Source organism: Octopus sinensis, linkage group LG10 (genome assembly GCF_006345805.1).
Source record: "Octopus sinensis linkage group LG10, ASM634580v1, whole genome shotgun sequence".
NCBI classification, from domain to species: domain Eukaryota; kingdom Metazoa; phylum Mollusca; class Cephalopoda; order Octopoda; family Octopodidae; genus Octopus; species Octopus sinensis.
The window spans coordinates 72,363,332-72,384,590 of record NC_043006.1 but is presented as its reverse complement, the minus strand read 5'-3'; the positions used below and the strand labels follow the sequence as shown (position 1 = coordinate 72,384,590).

The following is a 21,259-nucleotide window of genomic DNA, read 5'->3' as shown; positions in this document are numbered from 1 at the left end:
GGGATCATAATCATGGCCAATGCCAGTGTCATGTAACTTGCCCATTAAAAACACCTTTTGGGTGATATGCTGCGCTTTTGAAGACCTGTTGAATCAAGTGAAATCATAGTCGTGACTGATGCCAGTGCCATATGACTTGTACCCATACCAGTGGCACATACAAAGCACCATTCGAATGTTGGGCCTCATGGAGGCAGTGACAGTTGACCAAGACCCTTGGTGATATACTGTGCTTGTGTTGACCTGTCAAACCAAATGAGTCCATAGTTGTGGCTGATGCTAGTGTCAGGTCAACGGCACCCATGCTGGTGGCACATAAAAAGCACCCACTATGCTCTCAGAGTGGTTGGCGTTAGGAAGGGCATCCAGCTGTAGAAACCTTGCCAAATCAGATTGGAACCTGGTGCAGCCCCCAGACTTACCAGTTTTCAGTTGAACCATCCAAACCAGCCAGCATGGAAAGCAGACATTAAATGATGTTGATGATAATGAATAGTAAGAATGTTAATAATATCATCCTTAATCAGTCCTTATTCAGGGACCTTTTGAGCAGGATAGGTTCCTTGACCTAAAGAAAATTCCAACTGGTCTGCATCTGCAAGTTCATGTGCTGTTTATCTTGATATGAGGTCACCATGTCATGCACATATGGTTGTGATGCATGTGCCTGGTGTACCCTTAATAGATGGGTAGTCATGATGCTTGTATTGGGCTTTGTATATTTGTATCCCAGCATCACTTTGATGTGCTGCTCTCTCACTCAATAATAATAATAATAATAATGATAATATTTTTCTCTAAAAATAATTAGAATTAAGCAAGTATCAGTAAAGAAAATATTTTGAAGCAGGTGGCCGAGAAAAACAAAGTGATTTCTAAGCTCTACATTCTTTCTTATCAAATATTCTGTCAAGTCTTCTCTTGGCATTTTTCCATAAATTTATTTATAAAGCAGTTTGTGTAACAGGAAACGTATCATTTAGATCCTTGTTACGTGCAAATTAGTTTTCGTCTTCTAGGAAACTTAAATCTTTCTCATTTACATACTTTCATGTGAATATCAAGAAATATTTATCAAATTTTTGCCTTTTCTCTGATTCTTTGTATCATTTGTTTCCTTTGAAGAATCTGTAAAAATTGTTTTTGGGTTCTGTCTGAACAGAATATATAAAATAAGTCCCAATCAATTAGTAAATAGATTATGAAGATGCTAATAATTGTGATCTTAGTAACACTTCTTGTATATTATATTCACTGCTCTAATCAAAAGATTAATTCTTTCTTGTTGTTTTTTTCCAAAATTGCATTTTTATAAAGATTATTAAAACTAATAGAATTTTTATTTTTCTCCTTTTTGAATTTTTCAGGATGGATTTGTGGAATTCTATGAAAGTGGACGTGACAATCAAACCGGAGATATTTGGCCATCATTAAGAAATTTCTGTGTTTTTGCAACAGGGGCGTTGGGATTCTTGACACTAGGGGCCTTTCTGGCTCAGAAGTCCTAGCATTGAGTTGTTTTCTTAGCTGAGTTTTAAGCTAAGCTCAGTTCAAGTCTAGTTCCAATTTTACTCTGGCTCAGATATGCTCTGATCCAGATGAGAATCAAGTACTGCAACAAAAAATGATTTGAATCCAGCATGGTACACAGAAATATTAAAGCAAAATAACCCAGTCATTGTGTTTGATACAGAGTCTACCAGTCCGGTGAGAGTATGCTGAAAACAACAACAAAATGGCAACATCCTCAGATTCCTTAAATTTCTTCTCACTTTCCTGAGTATATGTGTCTGTCTGGAGTAGGGCGTGTGTGTGTCTATACATACATACATACATATATATATATATATATATATATATATATGTTACATTATTAAATGTACATATCATATATAGTTATATATATATATATGCATATTATATATTACAAATTATATACTTGTGTGTGTATTTATATATATGCATTATATATATATATATATATGTATATATATAATGTTATATATGCCTATTATAAATATTGCATTAAGTATATTATATAAACACGTACGTATGTTCTATAAATGCATTTAAGACATATATATATGTATATATATAATATATATATATATATTATATATATATATATAATATATATATATATATATATTATATATATATATATATATATATATACACACACACACATAGATGTTTTGTGTTTGTATATATATATATATCATAGTATATATATTGTATGCATATTCTTCACACACACATATCATATATTATATCAAGGGAGAATTCTGGTGCAGAAAAACCAGAGGATGCAGTCTTCAAAAATCAAGCTATATAATTGAATTTTCTAGCTGTGTCTCATAAAAATGAACAACTTCACCTGAAATCTGATTTGTATTTGCATATGTTTGTGTGTGTATATAATATGTATTATATATATGCATTATATATATATATATTATATATATATATATGTTACATTATTAAATGTACATATCATATATAGTTATATATATATATATATGCATATTATATATTACAAATTATATACGTGTGTGTGTATTTATATATATGCATTATATATATATATATATATATATAATGTTATATATGCCTATTATAAATATTGCATTAAGTATATTATATAAACACGCATTTAAGACATATATATATGTATATATATAATATATACAAGTATATATTTTGTATATATATATATATATATATTATATATATATATATATATATATATATATATATATATACACACACACACATAGATGTTTTGTGTTTGTATATATATATATCATAGTATATATATTGTATGCATATTCTTCACACACACATATCATATATTATATCAAGGGAGAATTCTGGTGCAGAAAAACCAGAGGATGCAGTCTTCAAAAATCAAGCTATATAATTGAATTTTCTAGCTGTGTCTCATAAAAATGAACAACTTCACCTGAAATCTGATTTGTATTTGCATATGTTTGTGTGTGTATATAATATGTATTATATACATGCATAATATATTATATATATATATATATATATATATATATATATTATATGTATATCATAGATATATCATGCAAGCACATATATGATATAAATACAAACACACACACACAAAAGCATATATACATATTCTTAATAATTTTCCCATTTCTCTAATTCTTATAAAAGTTGGCATATTATTTCTCATTCTGTTTACTTTCTTGAAAAGATGCTTTTACTATTGTATGTAAGTGTAGATGATTTTCCCCTTCAATTAATTTTGGCACAAATTTAGAATACTAAATTTCCTGTAATTTAAGAATCTCATCTAATTCTCTCTCAATTGTAATTTTTATTTCATTATTGGTTTATTAAATAGATAAATTTGTAACACTATTCATACCTACACATTCTCTTATACACCTATACATTGCCCACTGTCACATTTGCAGGAACACACTCACACAGTATATTATTTTACTCAGCATTTATTTTATATGCTCTTATAAACATTATATTTAATTCTGTCAAGCCTAGCTAAATTAAAAATCTGTGTTTTCCCTGTCCTTTTTTTCTCCTGCTTACCATAATCAATAAAGGATTGATTTCTCATATATCTTTAATGTAAGATAAGGTAAGATTATTTTTAATCTTATCGAATTATCAAACCAATAATGCAGTTATGCTGAGAAAGAAATTTCAAATTTAGTATTACAACATTCTTTTAACGATAAACTTTATTTCCTTTTTGCAGTTATTTTTATTAACTTATGTAATTTGTTTAATTTCAGAATGCTGCAGATTTTATGTATTATTCAAATAGTTGTGTTATTAAAAGGAATCAAATAATTGATCCTTCATTATATACAATATATGTAATGTTTTTTGAAGCTCCATGTGTATAAAAGACTGGTTGTTAATGTGTCAGTCCATCAAAAGGATTCATATAACATGAATTTTGATTAATTTTAAACTCATTCATCAGCCAAGAGACCTGCTAACAATATATTATGCCATTTGGTCCCCAAAGTGGTCTTACATTTAATTCTTTGGCATTCACGTTACTCTGTCAAAAGTAATGCTTATTTATTCACATTGTTTTGAATTAAACATGCATTATTTTGTAGCTTTTGAAATTTTGATGAGTTAACTGTTAATTTTTACAATGATATTATAGGGTTGGTGTGAGAGGCTGGTTCTAGCCAGTTTGGGCACAAAACAGGTAGAATATTTTGGCGGGTTATGGCCAGTTTAAATGCTAAAGAGTTAATAGCATTCTTGATTTGGCTTTCTGAAAATAAAAGCCACATTTTGTCTACTTTATACAAATTGTTAAATAGTTCTGTATTTACTACCTCTACCTTCTTTTATTATTTATAATGAATATCAGACAATAAAAATATTTTATTTTAAATTTTTATAAATATTTATTTCCAAGAATAACTAACTGCAAGATGAATCATGCTAACTTAACCACAGTTGGTTATTGTTAACAATGGTTACATGAGGAGGAAGATTTGTCTAAACTATACTTTCTAGAGTGGAAACTAATTTGTAAGTCCAGTCCTAGCTTGTAAATTATATTTTCTTCTTTTGTGAAGCAAAATGATCCAGCATTAAATTAATGATATAAAAATGTATATAACCACCTGCTGGTGGTAAGTGGGGGGTGAGCAAACTATATCATCCTAACATTTAAGTTTACTCCAAGAAATATTATTTCTTTAAAGAAAATAAAACAGTTTGTAGATATTTCAATATTTTGCTGATGCTTTTTTCCCCTCCTTTAAGAGATACAGTAGCTGTGACTAAAGAGACTTGTCAGTCCACCTCATGGTCCCAGCAGACAAATTGGAAAAGGTGTTGCCCTGGAAGATGGCAAGGGAGGTGTACTGAAACAATTACTCTGACTCACAGGGCTCACACTTGAGGATAGCCATCTCTGCCCCAACAGCAGTGAGAAGGGACATAATTGGGGGGGGGGGACAAAGGGCAAGAATGCTGAGGTCTATTTCAGTATCAGATATTTGGTTTTCAAACTATTTATATTTCATTCTGCACATTTTAAGTGAGTTGAATACAATGAGCAAAGGAATGAAACCCTTTGTAGACCTGAAAATATGGCAGTAAAGGAATTATATTAGAAGAAAAGGCATTGAAGCTATTTTTTTATTTTTGCTTTTAAGAGTCCATTAATAACTTCTGTTGTATGTCTTGTTTTTTCATTTTAATTTCATCTCTTCATAGATAAGTAGTGTGAGGGAGTGTCAACTGAGCTGTTAAGAGTTTATATGTCCTGGGTTAGTTCACCAAACAGTAACTCAGTTGTACCCAGCTGCTTTTGTATGTGTGCTTAAACACACTCATAGATTAAAACTGGAGATGTATTCAGCATCAAAAATGGATGATAAATATATGTCTATTTGTGTGTGTGTATATAATCATCATTATCATCATCATCATTATTGTTCTAACGTCCACCTTACCATGCCTTCATAGTTAAGTGAAATTTATTGAGGTGGATTTTATACAGATGAGTGCACTTTCTGTTGCCAACCCTCATCTGTATCCAAGTAAGGTAATATTTTCATATAACCAGACATGTTTTCATGGAAGATTGGAAACAAATCACACTGATGAGTCAGAGGACTGCATCAGGCTTCTACATGGCATGATTTTTATGGCTGGATGCCCTTACTTATGGCAACCACTTTATAGAATGTACTGGGCACTTTTTATATGGCACCAGCACTAGTGAGGTCACCAAGTAACTTGCAAGACAAGACCTCCCCCGAGAATGAGTGGAGATGTAGTATTGAGGGCGGTGGCATTATACCAAATGTGGAAAGACTAGAGTCTGATAGAGGGATATGAACAGGTGTATTGCTGTTGAGAAGATGGAAAGAGAGAAGAAATGGTGGTGATGAGGTATCAGGGCATTCCTTAAAAATACACAAGAAGGTGAATATATATATATATATCATCATACATCAGCTTTCCATCCTCGCATGGTTAGGATGCTTCAACATGGTCCAACATGTCTTCCTTCAGTATCCTACTTTTGGCATGGTTTCTATGGCTGGATGCCCTTCATAACACCATGGCACCAGCACAGTGGAGGTGATCTTATCATCAGTAAGACTAAAATGCCCTCTCAAATCCTGCCTTATGGAAGTTTGGACGGATTATCGAATGCATGAGGTATACTGGGTGCTTTTTGATGGCACTACCACTGTTGGGGTTGTCTTGTAGCTCACAAAGTGAGAGTGAGTGATCCATGTTGAATAGGGTCAGATTTATTGTGAGAGGATGGTAATGGAGAATGTATTAGAATAGTGTTGGGGTGATAGGAAAGGAAGCAGAGAGGAAGGGACACTGGTAATGGCAATGTGTGTGCGTATGTATGCTATGTATAAGATACATATATAATGTGTGTGTATATACCTTTATATGTATATATATTTATATATACATATGTATATATATATATTTGTATATTAATGTTTGCTTTTATGTTCAGTTATAATAAAGACAGTTTTACATTAATCTGATGGGTTAATCTATACTTTTGTAGAGTACAAATTTATTCTTATACAAGAATGTTGACAGTGACTTCTAAGTTTCAGCCAGTTAAGCCATTGTCAGACAATGGCCAAAACTTCAAAGTCAATACAAACAACATTCTTGTATATGAATAATAAATGTGTGTGTGTGTGTGGATCAGTTAGATCCAGCCAAATTAACATAGAAGCACACTTCTGTGTATTTTTGGCTAGACAAATTATTCCAAAAAATAGTTCCTGCTAATTTAACTGTTTAAATCAGTTGTCAGTACAGAGCTGGAACAGGTTCACTGGTGTTCACTGGTGCTGGATATCCTGCAAACCCATGTTACATTTTATGTGGTGTAATCTATCATAAACAAAAATAAAACAAATGAATATTTCTGGATATCGCTACTCATCTTCTGATGGCATATTTATTCCAAATACGAGTTCAGTTGCATAACATAATAAGGTGACATTATCTTAGTTTGTATTACTACAAACTGCTATTTCTTCATGTGATATTCCATTGAATATTTAGTGAAATATCATCTGAAGAAATGGCAGTTTGTAATAATACAAATTTACACAATGTTACCTATTTAAGTTAAGCAATGTTACTCATACTTGAAATAAACATGTTATTGAAACATGTGTAGTGCATACTCTGAAATAGTCATTCTTTTTATTCTTGTTTACAATGTATATAAACATATATGAAAACATATGTTTAAGACATGCTTAAAACAAATTTAGTATTAATTTAGATTATATTAGAGATCTTCAAGTTTATATTGCCTGCTATGTGCCTTGCTGGTGTTGGCATAGAATAAGCTGTAAAGATTTATAGTTAATAAGCTATTAAACATATAAGAGATGTTTATGTAATATATTATGTAAAATCATATTTCATGACAACCAAATAGATTATTAGTATATTAAATCCTATGTATATGTTTAACAATTATAAAGGCTGAAATTGTGTTTGAAATATTTCATCAGCTATGACTTTTTAAAAAGATCCTGGGATTATAATTTCATTGTTGTTAATTAGGAAAACTAAGCCTATTTTAAGCATGTTTTTTTTTAAACATATGTTTCTTTGCTTTTCTGCTTGGGGTTTTGTAGTATAGGGTTCTACAAAATTTATTATGTAAATATATTTAGCACTTACAATTGTATATCAATGTATACACATTGTTGTCTATACTGCTGTATGCATTTGTATTTGTGTATATAATGTGTAAGTATGAAGAATAATAAAGTGTAAACAAAAACCTCTATAATTTGTTTAACTTCATTTGTAATATTCTGAGATATTTAGTTTAAGTCTGAGTTCATTATTTATTCTCTTTAATTGTTAATAATTACTGATTTCTTTGTAAAAACAGTTTATATTACAGCACCAATTTTCATATAATAATATAACTGATTTTTAAGGATGCCTTTTTTGTTCTTTTTTAAAACTAGGCTTATTAGAAAAAAAAGTAAATGGAACGATTCATCGGAAACACTCAAGTACAGAATAATTTACTAGTGAAACCCATTTAATATAATTGTTTCTAATTTAGGTACAAGGCCAGCAATTTTGAGTGGAAGGGTATTATTTAGTACCCTTGATCCCAGTATGTGACTGGTACTAAATTATAGTATATCTTATAGTTTTATGAAAGTTGAAAGTGTTGCATACATTTGATGAAGAATTTGAACTGTTGGTATTATTTTAATGCTAAAGCCTGTTCTTTGCTCTTACAAAGTGTTTTATCTGTAATTTCATGTTTATTGTTTGTTTATAGCAGTTCAAAGCCTTTCATGTCCCAGAACTTTGGTTTCGTTCTTTTTACTAGAATACTTAAATATAAACAAACAGTGGCAGTGGAATTGCTGCTAAACTATTGTAAAGTAAAAGATTAGTGTTATACTTATCTCACATTACCTAGTTTTTAATAAATTATACCAAATGCCATTGGGTTATATATATGCGTATTTTAATTTTTTCCTTTCTTGCAGGCTACTGCATTTAGTGGTGATTAGAGCATATATTGTGAAGGGTATCTACTTGGCTGAGGTTTTTTATAATTTTTTAATGATATAACTTTAATTTATTTGTACAATTGTTATTTTTTACTATGATCCTATATACGATGGACTAAACAATTTGCTTAAAGTATCAAACTACACAAGATGGACTAATTCAAACCATTGGCTTATATTCCCCTCATCCCACCCCACCCAAGTGGAATCAAGGTTTTTTTTTTCATTCCAGTTTTGAGGTTTTGTAAATCACATATTGGAAGATAATTTGGTAAAGATGGACCAGTCTGAAGGGCAGCTGTAAGAAAGCCTAAAAGTGATTTTCAGTGAGTTAATGCAATAAAAGTAGAATTGTTATTGGAAGCTTGTCTGACTTCTCATGAATGACTGTTATTTTTTCATTAAAAGGGAGAGGCTGAAGATTATTTTAAGACGAAAACTCTTCTGGGTATCATTCATGATGATACCATAAAAAAAAGCGAAATTGAGAATAAAGCATTAAATGAGAAACACTAAGCAAAGCCTCTAATTTACATAAACCTTTATGGAAAGTCAGTTAAGAAGAAAGATCAATGGTTTTATATTTGATACAAGACATTTAAAGCCTCCTAAAGCAGAGCCAGGATTTTATCTTAGAAATGGAATTTATCTCAAGATGTAATAAACATTTTTGTTAAATGTTTACTCTCCAATCTTTCCAGTCAGAACTTTTATGATTGGCTCTGTTGTTTCTTTAATAATCAGAGAACAAAAATGTTTAGGTTTCTTTCAAGGAATTGGCAATTACTTCTGTTATACAAATAGCCAGAATTTTCATGATAGCATATTTATTTTTTTTCCTTGAGTGTTTGGACTTTAGCAGAAATGCCATCATTCAAAATATGTGATGGAACGTTTGACATTAAGAAATGGTTATCAGATTATAAAATATCCCCAGAGTGAACAAAATGCAATACAATGCTATGAAACTTTAGAGACTTTTAATACAACTATCATGGCCATTTTAAATATGTTTTATTTTTATGTATTTTAAAAAAAATTTTCATAAGGCAAATTTATTAATAGAATTTTATTAATAAAATAAGGTAAGTCACTATTAGCTTGTCTATGTTATAGATATATTTTAACTTATGTATGCCATTATCCTTCCTGGGAAGGGAAATGTTTAAATGAGGTTCTGTTTTTGTTTGTATGTGGGCTAGATGTCTTGTAACCAGTGTAATATGTTAATCCCAGTGTAATGTAATCACACACACACAATAAAAAAAAGTTTTTAAAAAAATGTTGCAACTCCCAAAATAGAAGAATCTTGTGTGTTTATGGAAAGGTAACAATACATCTAATACTGTACAGAAGCAGTTTTAGAGCCTTCTCAAAGACAATGATCTACAGCATGAACTAAGGGAGCAGAGGAAAAGAAATTCTTAAGAGTTAATTTTTAAGAGTTTATTTTTAGTAAAAAATATAAAATAAAAAAAAAGTCAATTAAATATCACTTTCTTATTTGAGCAGAATGAATGTATTTGCTTAGAATGGATATGTTTCATAACTTTGCTCCACTTTAGAGATTTTAGTTTTGTAGAGAATTTCTTTTCTTATTATCAAGGTAAACTGAAGCCTTTAAAATGTGTTATTTGCTTTTTTGTATCATAAGTTTAGTTGAATGGCTATCTTGAAAATTGAAAGGATATATTCCTGGAAAGTTGTTTTTTTTTTACTATTTTTTTTTTTAAGTGTAATGAAAAGATAGCAACTGGTTAATATTTGCTTTTTGGTAACCAGCTTGAAGGCAGGAAGGCTAAATCCTCAAATGTTTCTATATTATTCACATTGTCTGCAATGCATTGCTGCTATAAATAAGCTCTTTCTTTTTTTCAAATTCTGCTTTTAAGTTCTTTATTCAAATGGATGTCCAAGCAATTAAATTCCCATAATTGACCCATATATATAATAAATATATACATACACACACACACACACCACACACACACACACATGTATATATATATATACCATAGTTGATACAATGCAAAAACAATTTTAATTTATTGTAGTTTAATTAAAAAAAAATGTTTTATTGCACTCATTTTTCAGTTTTTATACTTGGTTCAAACCAATTTTTAAAAAAATTATATTTGCCTTCCGTTAGGGTTATCATGTTACTGCTCAACTAGCTCAGACTGGATTGGTAGAGAGTTTCTAGTTTTAAGGTGAAACATTTTAATATTCAATCGATCATTCTTTGACAAATTTCTTCAATTAACTCTATTCTTCAAATTTTATAGAGATCAGAAGTCATAAAATGGTACTAACAATTTAATATTAATTTAAACTTTAATTTTTTTTCTGTTATTTATATATTTTTGTCTTAAAAAAAAACAGAAACAACGAAAATTATAAAAAGTGTGTGGAAATGACCTAATGTTACTCATATATATATATGTATGTGTGTGTGTGCGTGTGCATGTGTGTATACATTCACACATATAGACATGTATATATATATGCATACATACATATATATTTATACACACAAATATATATATATATATATACATACATACATATGCTTACACCCACATATGTATGTTATATATTCTTTTTTTGTATTAAAATCCTTTTATTTCAATGATATTATTTTGTGAAAGAAAACATCTTAAATATCATTTTTGTCTTATGCTATTTCGTAAACATTTTGTTAATTAAATTGTTACATTTAAATACATTTTTTTTCATGTATATGTGTTTTCCCCTTCGTTACATTTTAAACACACATGTATATATGTATATGTATGAAAGATGTCTGTGTGTGTGTGTGTGTGTATGTATGTTTTTATATAATGTCTCTTTATGTCTTTATTCCCCACCCACATATTTGCTGCAATGTTTTTAAAATTAATTTTGGAAATTTCCTCTGTGTATTTTATACCCTGAAAAGGACTACAGCTGGTCATAGGGCATAAATAAGGTGCATACAATGTCGTACGGAAGGTAAATGGTATGCAATCTGAAAAAAAAAAAAAACTTACAAAGATGGAAAGTATTCTTTTAAAAAGACAATTCCTAGATAGTTCCTTCCTATTGCCCCTATCTCAGTTTGAACCAATTCCTTAGGCAAGATTTCCATTCTGTATTTCTTTCTCTGCTAATATACTTTATTGTTGTCTGTCTGGATCTTGCTTTGAAGAGTTAATAAATTTAAATATCATGAAACAGTTCTATCTTGTGGCAATCTTCTTTGCTCCTTTTTTTATTACAGAAAATGTTTTTCTTTTTTTGCTTTCAATTCATTTCATGTAACTTATTAAATGTAGTTTATTTGAAACATATAATGCATGTATATTTCTAGCTTGTGCAATGTGTGGGAGTGAATGTACTGGTGTATGTGTTGTGTATCTGTATAGAAATCTTTGTTGTAGAACTAATTTATTTATTTCAGGTTATTCGGAACTATGTTTTAGTTGTAACTTAAATTATTTAGTTAGTCTGCATTGAGAAAAGAAAGGAAAAAAGTAAGTACCAATTTGTTTTTGAGACACAGATCTATTTTTCATAGCTGTTCTTTGAAAAACTGTTGTCCAAGGATTTATAATTAACTATTAATATCTTCTCTTAGTAAAGCCAGTTTTTAAAACTTATATCTGTCCTTGCTATGAAACTTTCAAACAAATATAATTAAAAACAACAAAATAGTTGATTATACAATATTTTTCAATAGTCAATATATATTGAATTTGTTTTGAAATAATTATTTTAAAGTTAAAGAATCAAAATATTTTAAAGTAAAGCATGGGAAATAAATATAAAATGGATGACAGAAAACCTTGTAAGTAACTGCGTGTTACCTTTTAATTTTGAGTAAGTATTCCGTTTTCACTTGTGAAATATTTAGATACTTAATCTACATTGACACTATACACTATGTGAACAATGAGTATCAAAACAGAAAATACTTTCCTATCTTATATTTATATTATAAAAGAGAAGCTGATCTCCATCTGTAACAATATCTGTGTAGAGAAGGGGAAGAGAAAAAGTTGTTGACTGCAAAATACAGTGAGAGAGATAGAGAGAGTGTGTGTGAAAGATAGATAATAGGTAGCATTGTCACCTTAATAATTAACAAGTTTTGATTAAAGACAGGAATTTTAAGTGCAAGTCTGTTGACACAATGCAACACAGACTTTGAAAAAACACTGTATACATATATATATATAATTTTTGTGTGTGTGTGTGTGGGGGGGGGTTCTGTATACCTTTCAGCATATAGACAATGCAACACAGACTTTAAGAAAAATATGACTTTGACCAATGTATGAAAGTATGAGTATGATCAATAAATATTTTTACCAGCAGTATAGCAATAGGTAACAACCTAGTTGCTATAATCCTTAAGTTGTTCATATATTGTACGAATTCCTCTTCATTAACAAAAAAAAACAATTATTAAGGATGAAGTTGTATTTTAATAGGCTTTGTTAATTGTGTCTAATTTGATTCCTTGTACATCATGTCATTACCATTAGATATTTAGTTGGTCCCTAACATATCAGTTACCTTCCACAAGCTTGAAGTTTCAGTTGACTATGAAAGGGTTTTAAAATCAATATAATTTCACGAAAACTTGATCTTCAAATAATAAAATTAGGATATGTTGTAATATATGCATTGGGCTATCTGGAAATTTTAAATTTTAACAACCAATTCATTCTGGCCAGCCATTTTGGAGGATGTAGTTAGAAAATTTCTCTAAAAGTTGGGTGGGTGGGTGTAAGACTATAAAATCTTACTCCATAGTGATTCACTGTATTTTCCGCAAACTTAATGTGGGTTTCAGTTCAAAGTCAGACACTAAAAGCTTCCAACGAAATGTGGTGCCATGATTAATTAAGTATAAAAACTGTGAGGTGAAGTTGGGAAGCTGTGAATAAAGAAAGCATGATGGAGTCAGTTCAGGTGCATGGTTCATAAACTGTTTTTAACGTTTGAAGATAAAGGTTAATTACTAAATATATCAAGGAGTAAAACCTCCGCATTTTTGAAATTGTTATTGAGCTAATTATACTGAAGTTCATCATCTGGATAATTGACCTATTGGATGTATGTGTTTGGTCTTACCAGTAGTGTTAAATTCCTTTTTTTTTTTTCACTGTGAGTTGAGGTTAGAGTAATCTATGAAACTTAATTAGTAACAACATTTAATTCAAAAATTTACCTCCAGCATTACTAACACACTTGAAACCATTCTTAGTAAGATGCCTCTCTCTCTCTACCCCCCCTCTTTCTATATATATATCATCATCATCATCATTTAATGTCTTTTCCATGCTATATATATATATTTTAATTGCTGGTAGAGACACTGTTTTTCGTGTTGCAACCATAATATATTAAAGGTTTATAAATCAATAATGTGTCCTACTTTGTGCTGGTTCTAAATTCTATAGAAAGTCTGTAAAGATACATTTATACACACACACACACACACACACACACACACACAAACTAGTTTTATGTATATAAACATGTGCATACACATTTTTCACATATATCATCATCATTTAATATTTGTTCTCCATGCTAACATGGGTTGAATGGTTTGATAAGAGCTGGTCTGCTGGAGAGCTACCTGGCTCCATTTGTCAGTTTTGGTATGGGTTCTATGGTTAGATGCCCTTCCTAATGCCAACCCCTTTACAGAGTGTACTGGGTGCCTTTAATGTGGCACTGGCATGGGTGCTTTTACATGGGCCCAGCACCTGTAAGCCCACAAGAGTAGGATCTCACAACAGAGAGGGACGTAGTAGATATGACTGTGTGTATGGATGTCCATGATTTTACTTAATTTGGTGTGTCTTTTCAAGCACAGCTAACCACCAGAAGTCTCAGTCCATTGTCATGTCCTCTGTGAGGCCCAACATTTGAAAATCCTTTCTCACCACATCATCTCGCATCTTCCTGGGTCTACCCATTCCACATGTTCCTTTCACAATTAGAAAGAATATATTTATATTATATATATGTCTGTCTGTATGTATATATATATATATCTTTTTACTTTTATTTGTTTCAGTCATTTGACTATGGCCATGCTGGAGCACCGCCTTTAGTCGAACAAATCGATCCCAGGACTTATTCTTTGTAAGCCTAGTACTTATTCTATCAGTTTCCTTTGCTGAACCACTAAGTTATGGGGATGTAAACATACGAACATCAGTTGTCAAGTGATGGTGGAGAGACAAACATACACACACACACACACACACACACATATATATATATACGACGGGCTTCTATCAGTTTCCATCTACCAAATACACTCACAAGGCTTTGGTCAGCCTGAGGTTATAGTAGAAGACACTTGCCCAAGGTGCCACGCAGTGGGACTGAACCCAGAACCATGTGGTTGGTAAGCAAGATACCATACAGCCACTCCTGCACCTATATATATATATGTTTATATATATATATGTTTATATATATATATATATATATATATATTACGGAAATGTACTTGCATAGCGAGTGACTTGATCTGAGATCGTGTGCTGAAAGAAAAACAATTGCAGCATGTAAGATGTTTGTAAGCCATTTAAGAACACAAAAAACCGTTAGATTCACTTCAACATTTGAATTTGATTTGTGTCAAAATATTTTCGTCGCTTTAAAACCATGACCTGTTCACTAACAAAACTTCGTGCTGCATCCCAGTGAACAGGTCGCAGTTTCAATGTTCACTGAGATGCAGCATGAAGTTTTATCAGTGAACAGGTCACAATTTAAAAGCGACGAAAATATTTTGACTCAAATTAAATTCAAATGTTCAAGTGAATCTAACGGTTTTTTTTGTGTGTTCTTAAATGGCTTACAAACATCTTCCACATGGCAGTTGTGTTTGTTTCTATATAATGAGTACATATGTATGTATATATATTTTATGTGCATATATATATATATATTTATAATATTATTAATAATAGTAGGGAATATAAAATTCTAAACATACAGGGAAAAATTCAATTTAGTATTCTGAATCAAATTTCAGAATATATATCATCATCATCATCATCATCGTTTAACGTCCGTTTTCCGCGCTAGCACGGGTTGGACGGTTTCGACCGGGGTCTGGAGAGCTCGGGACTGCCCCAGGCTCCAGCCTAGTCTGGCAGTGTTTCTACAGCTGGATGCCCTTCCTAACGCCAACCACTCCGCGAGTGTAGTGGGTGTTTTTTACGTGCCACCTGCACAGGTGCCAGAGGGGTCTGGCATCGGCCACGTTCGGATGGTGCTTTTTTTATGGGGGGGGGTGCAGAAATATAGGGGAGCACCAGTGGGAGGGGTGGTTCAGAGGACAGGTAATAGGCAATATGTATATAATTAAGAGAAATAACCTCTATTAAGTAATTCAATTGTTAGTGAAAGATATTATCTATATCAAATCATATAGAAAAAATTTTAAATATTATTCTAAAAATCACTAAATTAAATAAACCTTATAGAATATTATATTTTTATTATAATATTTATTATAATAGTTAAAAAATTTTTCTATATGATTTAATATAGATAATATCTTTCACTATGAATTGAATGACTTAAAAGAGGTTATTTCTCATATCATCATCATCATCATCATCATTTAGCGTCCGTTTTCCATGCTAGCATGGGTTGGACGGTTCTACTGGGGTCTGTGAAGCCAGAAGGCTTCATCAGGCCCAGTCAAATCTGGCAGTGTTTCTACGGCTGGATGCCCTTCCTAACGCCAACCACTCCGTGAGTGTAGTGGGTGCTTTTTACGTGCCACCTGCACTGGTGCCAGACAGAGCTGGCAAACGGCCACGAACGGATGGTGCTTTTTATGTGCCACCGGCACGAGGGCCAGGCGAGGCTGGCAACGGACACGAAACGGGGCGGTGCTGGCAACGGTCGCGAAATGGAAAGTTCTCTTACATGCTACCGGCACTGGTAACACATCTGCAATTTCCATTGATCGATTTCGATTCTGATCCTCACTTGCCTCAATGGGTCTTCACAAGCAGAGTTTCGACATGTATATATATATATATATATATATATATACGTACATACATATATTTTATATTTCTGAGATTAATGAAATGTTGTAGACATCTCTAATGAGAACAAATTAAGGTTCCAAAATCAATTAAGGCTGTTCTTTGTAGGTTTGCAAATATGTCATATACCTCAACACTATGTGGACTGAGATCCTCTTTGGCAGGCCATTGATACTGAATAAGCGTTGAACACTTAGGGTATGCAGCTTAGTAGCCCCAGTTCTCTGTAGCTACTGGAATTCCTGAGTAGAGATTTGTGATGAGAATCCAATAAGGTTTGAAAATTAAGGTTGTTCATTTTTTCAGTCTACTGAGAAATAGTTAAATTTACCATGTCTACTAGGTACATTTATACACACGCTCACATTCATATGTATGTATGTATGTATCTATATAGGTGCAGGAGTGGCTGTGTGGTAAGAATCTGGGTTCAGTCCCACTGCATGGCACCTTGGACAAGTATCTTCTATAGCCTCTGGCCAATCAAAGCCTTGTGAGTGGATTTGTAGGTAGAAACTGATAGAAGCTTGTCATATGTATGTATATATACATATATATATATATATATATATATATATACACGTGTGTGTGTCTGCTTGCCCCCCCACCATCACTTGACAACTGACGGTGTGTTTATGTTCCTGTAACTTAGTAGTTCAGCAAAAACGACCAATAGAATAAGTTTGTTCCTTCTCGAGCCATGCCTGGCTCATAAGGGCTGGTTTCCTTGGCGTATAGGTTCCCCACCTGGATGAGACGCCAGTCCGTCGCAGGTGAGCTGCAAGATGTAGGAGGAAAGAGTCAGCAGAAGTTCGCAATTAACTTCTGCCGGAGCCACGTGGAGCTTAGGTGTTTCGCTCATAAACACACATTGCCCGGTCTGAGATTCAAACCCGCAATCCCTCGAAATAGAATAAGTACTAGGTTTACAAAGAATAAGTCCTGGGGTTGATTTGTTTGACTAAAAATGGTGCTCCAGCATGGCTGCAATAAAAAAACTGAAACAAGTAAAAGAATATATATATGTTATCATCATCGTTTAATCTCTGTTTTCTTTGGTGGCATGGGTTGGACAGTTTGACGGGATCTGGTGATCTGTAGGAGTGCATCAGGCTCCAATGTTAGCTTTGGCTTGGTTTCTACAGCTTGATGCCCTTCATAATACCAACCAGTTTACAATGTGTAAGGGAGGAAGATTAGAGAGATAGAAGTATCTTAGGAATGAAGATAAATAAGAAAGTAGGGAGATGTACAATGAGAGAGATGGAGGTCAGAGGTACGTGAGGGTGGCTAATTTTAGTGGTACATGATGAGAGGGAGTTAAGAAAGATAGCAGATATGGGAGGTATCAAAGAAGTATGGTAGAAGAAGATGTAGCCTAGGGCAGAGGGAGAGATAATTGATGGCACAAAAAAGGGGATATTCAGTGAAAGTAGGCAAGAAGGGATGGATATTAATAGGAAATGGTTCCAGGAGAGGTGAAAATAACTGATAATACAAAAAATGGTAGGGTGAAATATGTACCAATTCTGCTCTTAAGTGATTATAGCAGCCAAGTTCTACCATAGAAGAGGGATGGATGCCAGGAGGGGGAGATGTTGAGGAATGCTTAGTGGGAGAGAATGGATGCAGAGGCAGGGCCTAACATGTAAGGCATAAAGAAAATGCTTTTAGAACCTCATTTTCACTGTGATAGATGGGTTTTTTGAACTCAAAAAATTCATCATCTTAAACCTTTGCTATCTCTTTGAGGTTCAACATCTTGAGATCAGTTATTACTACTTTATCCCATGTCTTCCTGGGCCTCCCCATTTTTCAAGTCTCATTCACTTTAAGTGCTAGGCACTTCTTTGAGTAGTTCGCCTTATCCATACACCTCACCTAACCAAACCAGCACAATCTTCTCTTTTGTTTGCTACATCTGATTCTTATGCCCAATTTTTCTCTCCATGCACTTTCTTGCACATGCAAAGGAATATACTAAATTCATTCCTCTCTGGTCTTTCATGTCCTCTGCATTCAAGGACCATTTCTTACTACAGTGTAGCAATACTGATCATATGCAGCCTCATAATCTGCCTTTCATTCAGAGAGAGAGAGAGACTGATTTTTCATTTCCAACAGAAATAATAGATCTCTGAACTTTCTCTGTTCCATTTTTATTCTAGCAACTATACTTTCAGAACATCCTCCTCCACTGTTAAATAGGTTCCTCAGGTAACTGAAACTATATAATACCACTAGGGAGACCTCCAGATCATTTGAGAAAATCTGTTTTCCTTATGTTCTTAGTGTTTATTGCTCCTGCACATCTCCCACATACAAACACAACTTTCTGTGCTTCTACTGTACCACCTGTGTCTACACAGCTTTCACTGAGTACACCATATGGAATTTCTGCTGACTCCTACATTAACTGATGGGTGTAGGGCCCTGTCTGTTTTCCTGTTTGCTAGAACTTTGATCTTTGCTAAGTTTACTTTAAGGCCCTTTGATTCTAGATTTTGCTTCCAGGGTTGGAATTCCTTTTCTAATATTACAGATTTTGCTATGAGAATAAAGTTCTCTGCCTATTGTAGTTCACAAGGGCAGCCAATTCTTTGTAACATCCCTCTGTTATGTGTAGGACAATGATGAATAAAAGGGTACTGAACCAAGCCCTGGGGAACTCTTTTCTGTACTCTAAATTCATCACTTGTCTCTTTGCTAAGTTTCATCTTACTAATAGTATCTGGGTACTTAGTTTGTATGGCTTTCACAAATATTCATCCAAAGACTACCACATCACAGAGTGAAAAACTCTATTGAAGTCTTTCTCCAGGTCAATGAATGCCAAATACAATTGTTTACATTTAGTAAGTACTTTTGCATTTGTCTTATTAAGAAGATGGCATCAGTAGTATTTCTCTTTGGCACAAAACTAAACTACATTTAATCTAACCTAATTTTGTTCCTAATTAATTGGACTATAACTCTAACTTTTATGACCTAGTCCAGCAATCTGACATTTTGTAATTATTTGTAAGGTATCTCCTTTAACTTTGTAACAGCTGACTATGATACTGCTATACTAGTAATTGTATTTTTCTGTACAACCTGATTAACTATTCACACCTGTATTACTTTGTCTATGAAACTGCTGTCATCTAGAATAGCTCATCACTCTACTAGGTCCACATTGGGAATACCCTCTTTTTCCTAACCATTATCCATAACTGTTTATAGTTAGCACTTTCATGCTTCTTTCTTTTCAGTATCACCAAGTACAAGTGTACCATTATCCATTTGTACACTTCTCATCTACAACTACTTTGTTTTTTCAGATACACTGTCTTGGAGTCTGGAACATCTCGCACCTCTGATCCCCACACTGTAGAACATGGGAAAATCTCCTTTCCTGCTTCTCCACTCCTATGTAAACTTGTCACCTAGCTTGTCTTCTATGTAAACTTGTCACCTAGCTGCCTCCATTTTTCCAGTGTTCCCTAACCTTTGCTTTTATAGTTCTGTCAATCTCATTGTTCCACCATCAATTCAGCCTTGGTCTGGCTGCAACTTTCACCAGTCACAGATTTGGGTTGTAACCCTTGGTAGGTTGTCCCATCTCTCTCTCTCTCTCTCACATATGCTACTATCAGTATCCTCATCCAAAATAGAGATGAGTACCAATATTTCCATGTGGTATGCTTGGACAATTGTGAAGATCTCTCCACATAAAACCATTGCTTGCCTTGTTAACCCACAAATAAAGTGTATATATATATATATATATATATATGTCACCTTACTCGCACTCGAGCCCCATGCTAGTAGGGTGTTAAGAGCACCATCCAAGCGTGATCGTTGCTAAAGTAGCTAACTGGCCTCCGTGCCGGTGGCACGTAAAAGGCACCATTCAAGCGTGATCATTACCAGCATTGCCTTACTGGCACCTGTGCCAGTGGCATGTGTAAAAGATTTGAGCGAGGTCGTTGCCAGTACCGCCTGACTGGCCCCGTGCTGGTGGCATGTAAAAGCACCCGCTACACTCTCAGAGTGGTTGGCGTTAGGAAGGGCATCCAGCTGTAGAAACTCTGCCAGATCAAGATTGAAGCTTGGTGCAGCCATCTGGTTCGCCAGCCCTCAGTCAAATCGTCCAACCCATGCTAGCATGGAAAGCAGACGTTAAACGATGATGATGATGATATATATATATACATATATGTATGTATGTATGTATATTGATATGTAATTATAAGATCCAAGTATCTAAGTGCAGGAGGTTTATAAACTTCAAGCAGCCCATAGTAAGTCCTCAATTTGGATTTATATATATGTATATACACATGTGGTATGAAGTTCAACAAGTAACATAACAGTCAGTCAAGAGCGTGAAAATAAAAATTGCACAAAAAGCATGTGAAATTCAGTGCCCTACAGCTTTCTTGCCAGAATATTAAATCTATTTCGCCATTTCACAAGCTGGTAATGTCAATATGATGGATTAGCAACTCGGTATGAGTTAATTGATGTTTAAACATCATTCAACTCCCACGGAGTTGCTAACCTACCATGTTGACATTACCAGCTTGAGAAATGGCGAAATAAAGTTAATATTCTAGTCAGGAA

The 21,259-nt window shown here is 33.0% G+C and overlaps 1 protein-coding gene and 1 long non-coding RNA gene across 7 annotated transcripts in view; both read left to right on the top strand.

The window, feature by feature from the left end:
* Positions 1-1,891, top strand: part of LOC115216413 (bcl-2-like protein 1) — an 82,753-nt gene extending 80,862 nt beyond the window's left edge. For 2 of the 6 annotated variants that reach the window (XM_036506801.1, XM_029785728.2), the window contains exon 5: positions 1,368-1,890. In XM_036506801.1, the coding sequence (XP_036362694.1) occupies positions 1,368-1,508 (141 nt within the window). In that variant the 3' untranslated portion in view covers positions 1,509-1,890. Of the gene's footprint in view, positions 1-1,367 lie in introns of all 6 variants that reach the window. The other 4 variants (XM_036506803.1, XM_029785730.2, XM_036506802.1 and 1 more) reach the window with 3 other exon arrangements.
* An 863-nt stretch (positions 1,892-2,754) lies between these two features.
* LOC118765169 lies at positions 2,755-11,794 on the top strand. Its single transcript, XR_005001035.1, has 2 exons — positions 2,755-5,430; positions 11,376-11,794. It is a non-coding gene; the product is annotated as an uncharacterized LOC118765169 (long non-coding RNA).
* The last annotated feature ends 9,465 nt before the right edge of the window (positions 11,795-21,259 follow it).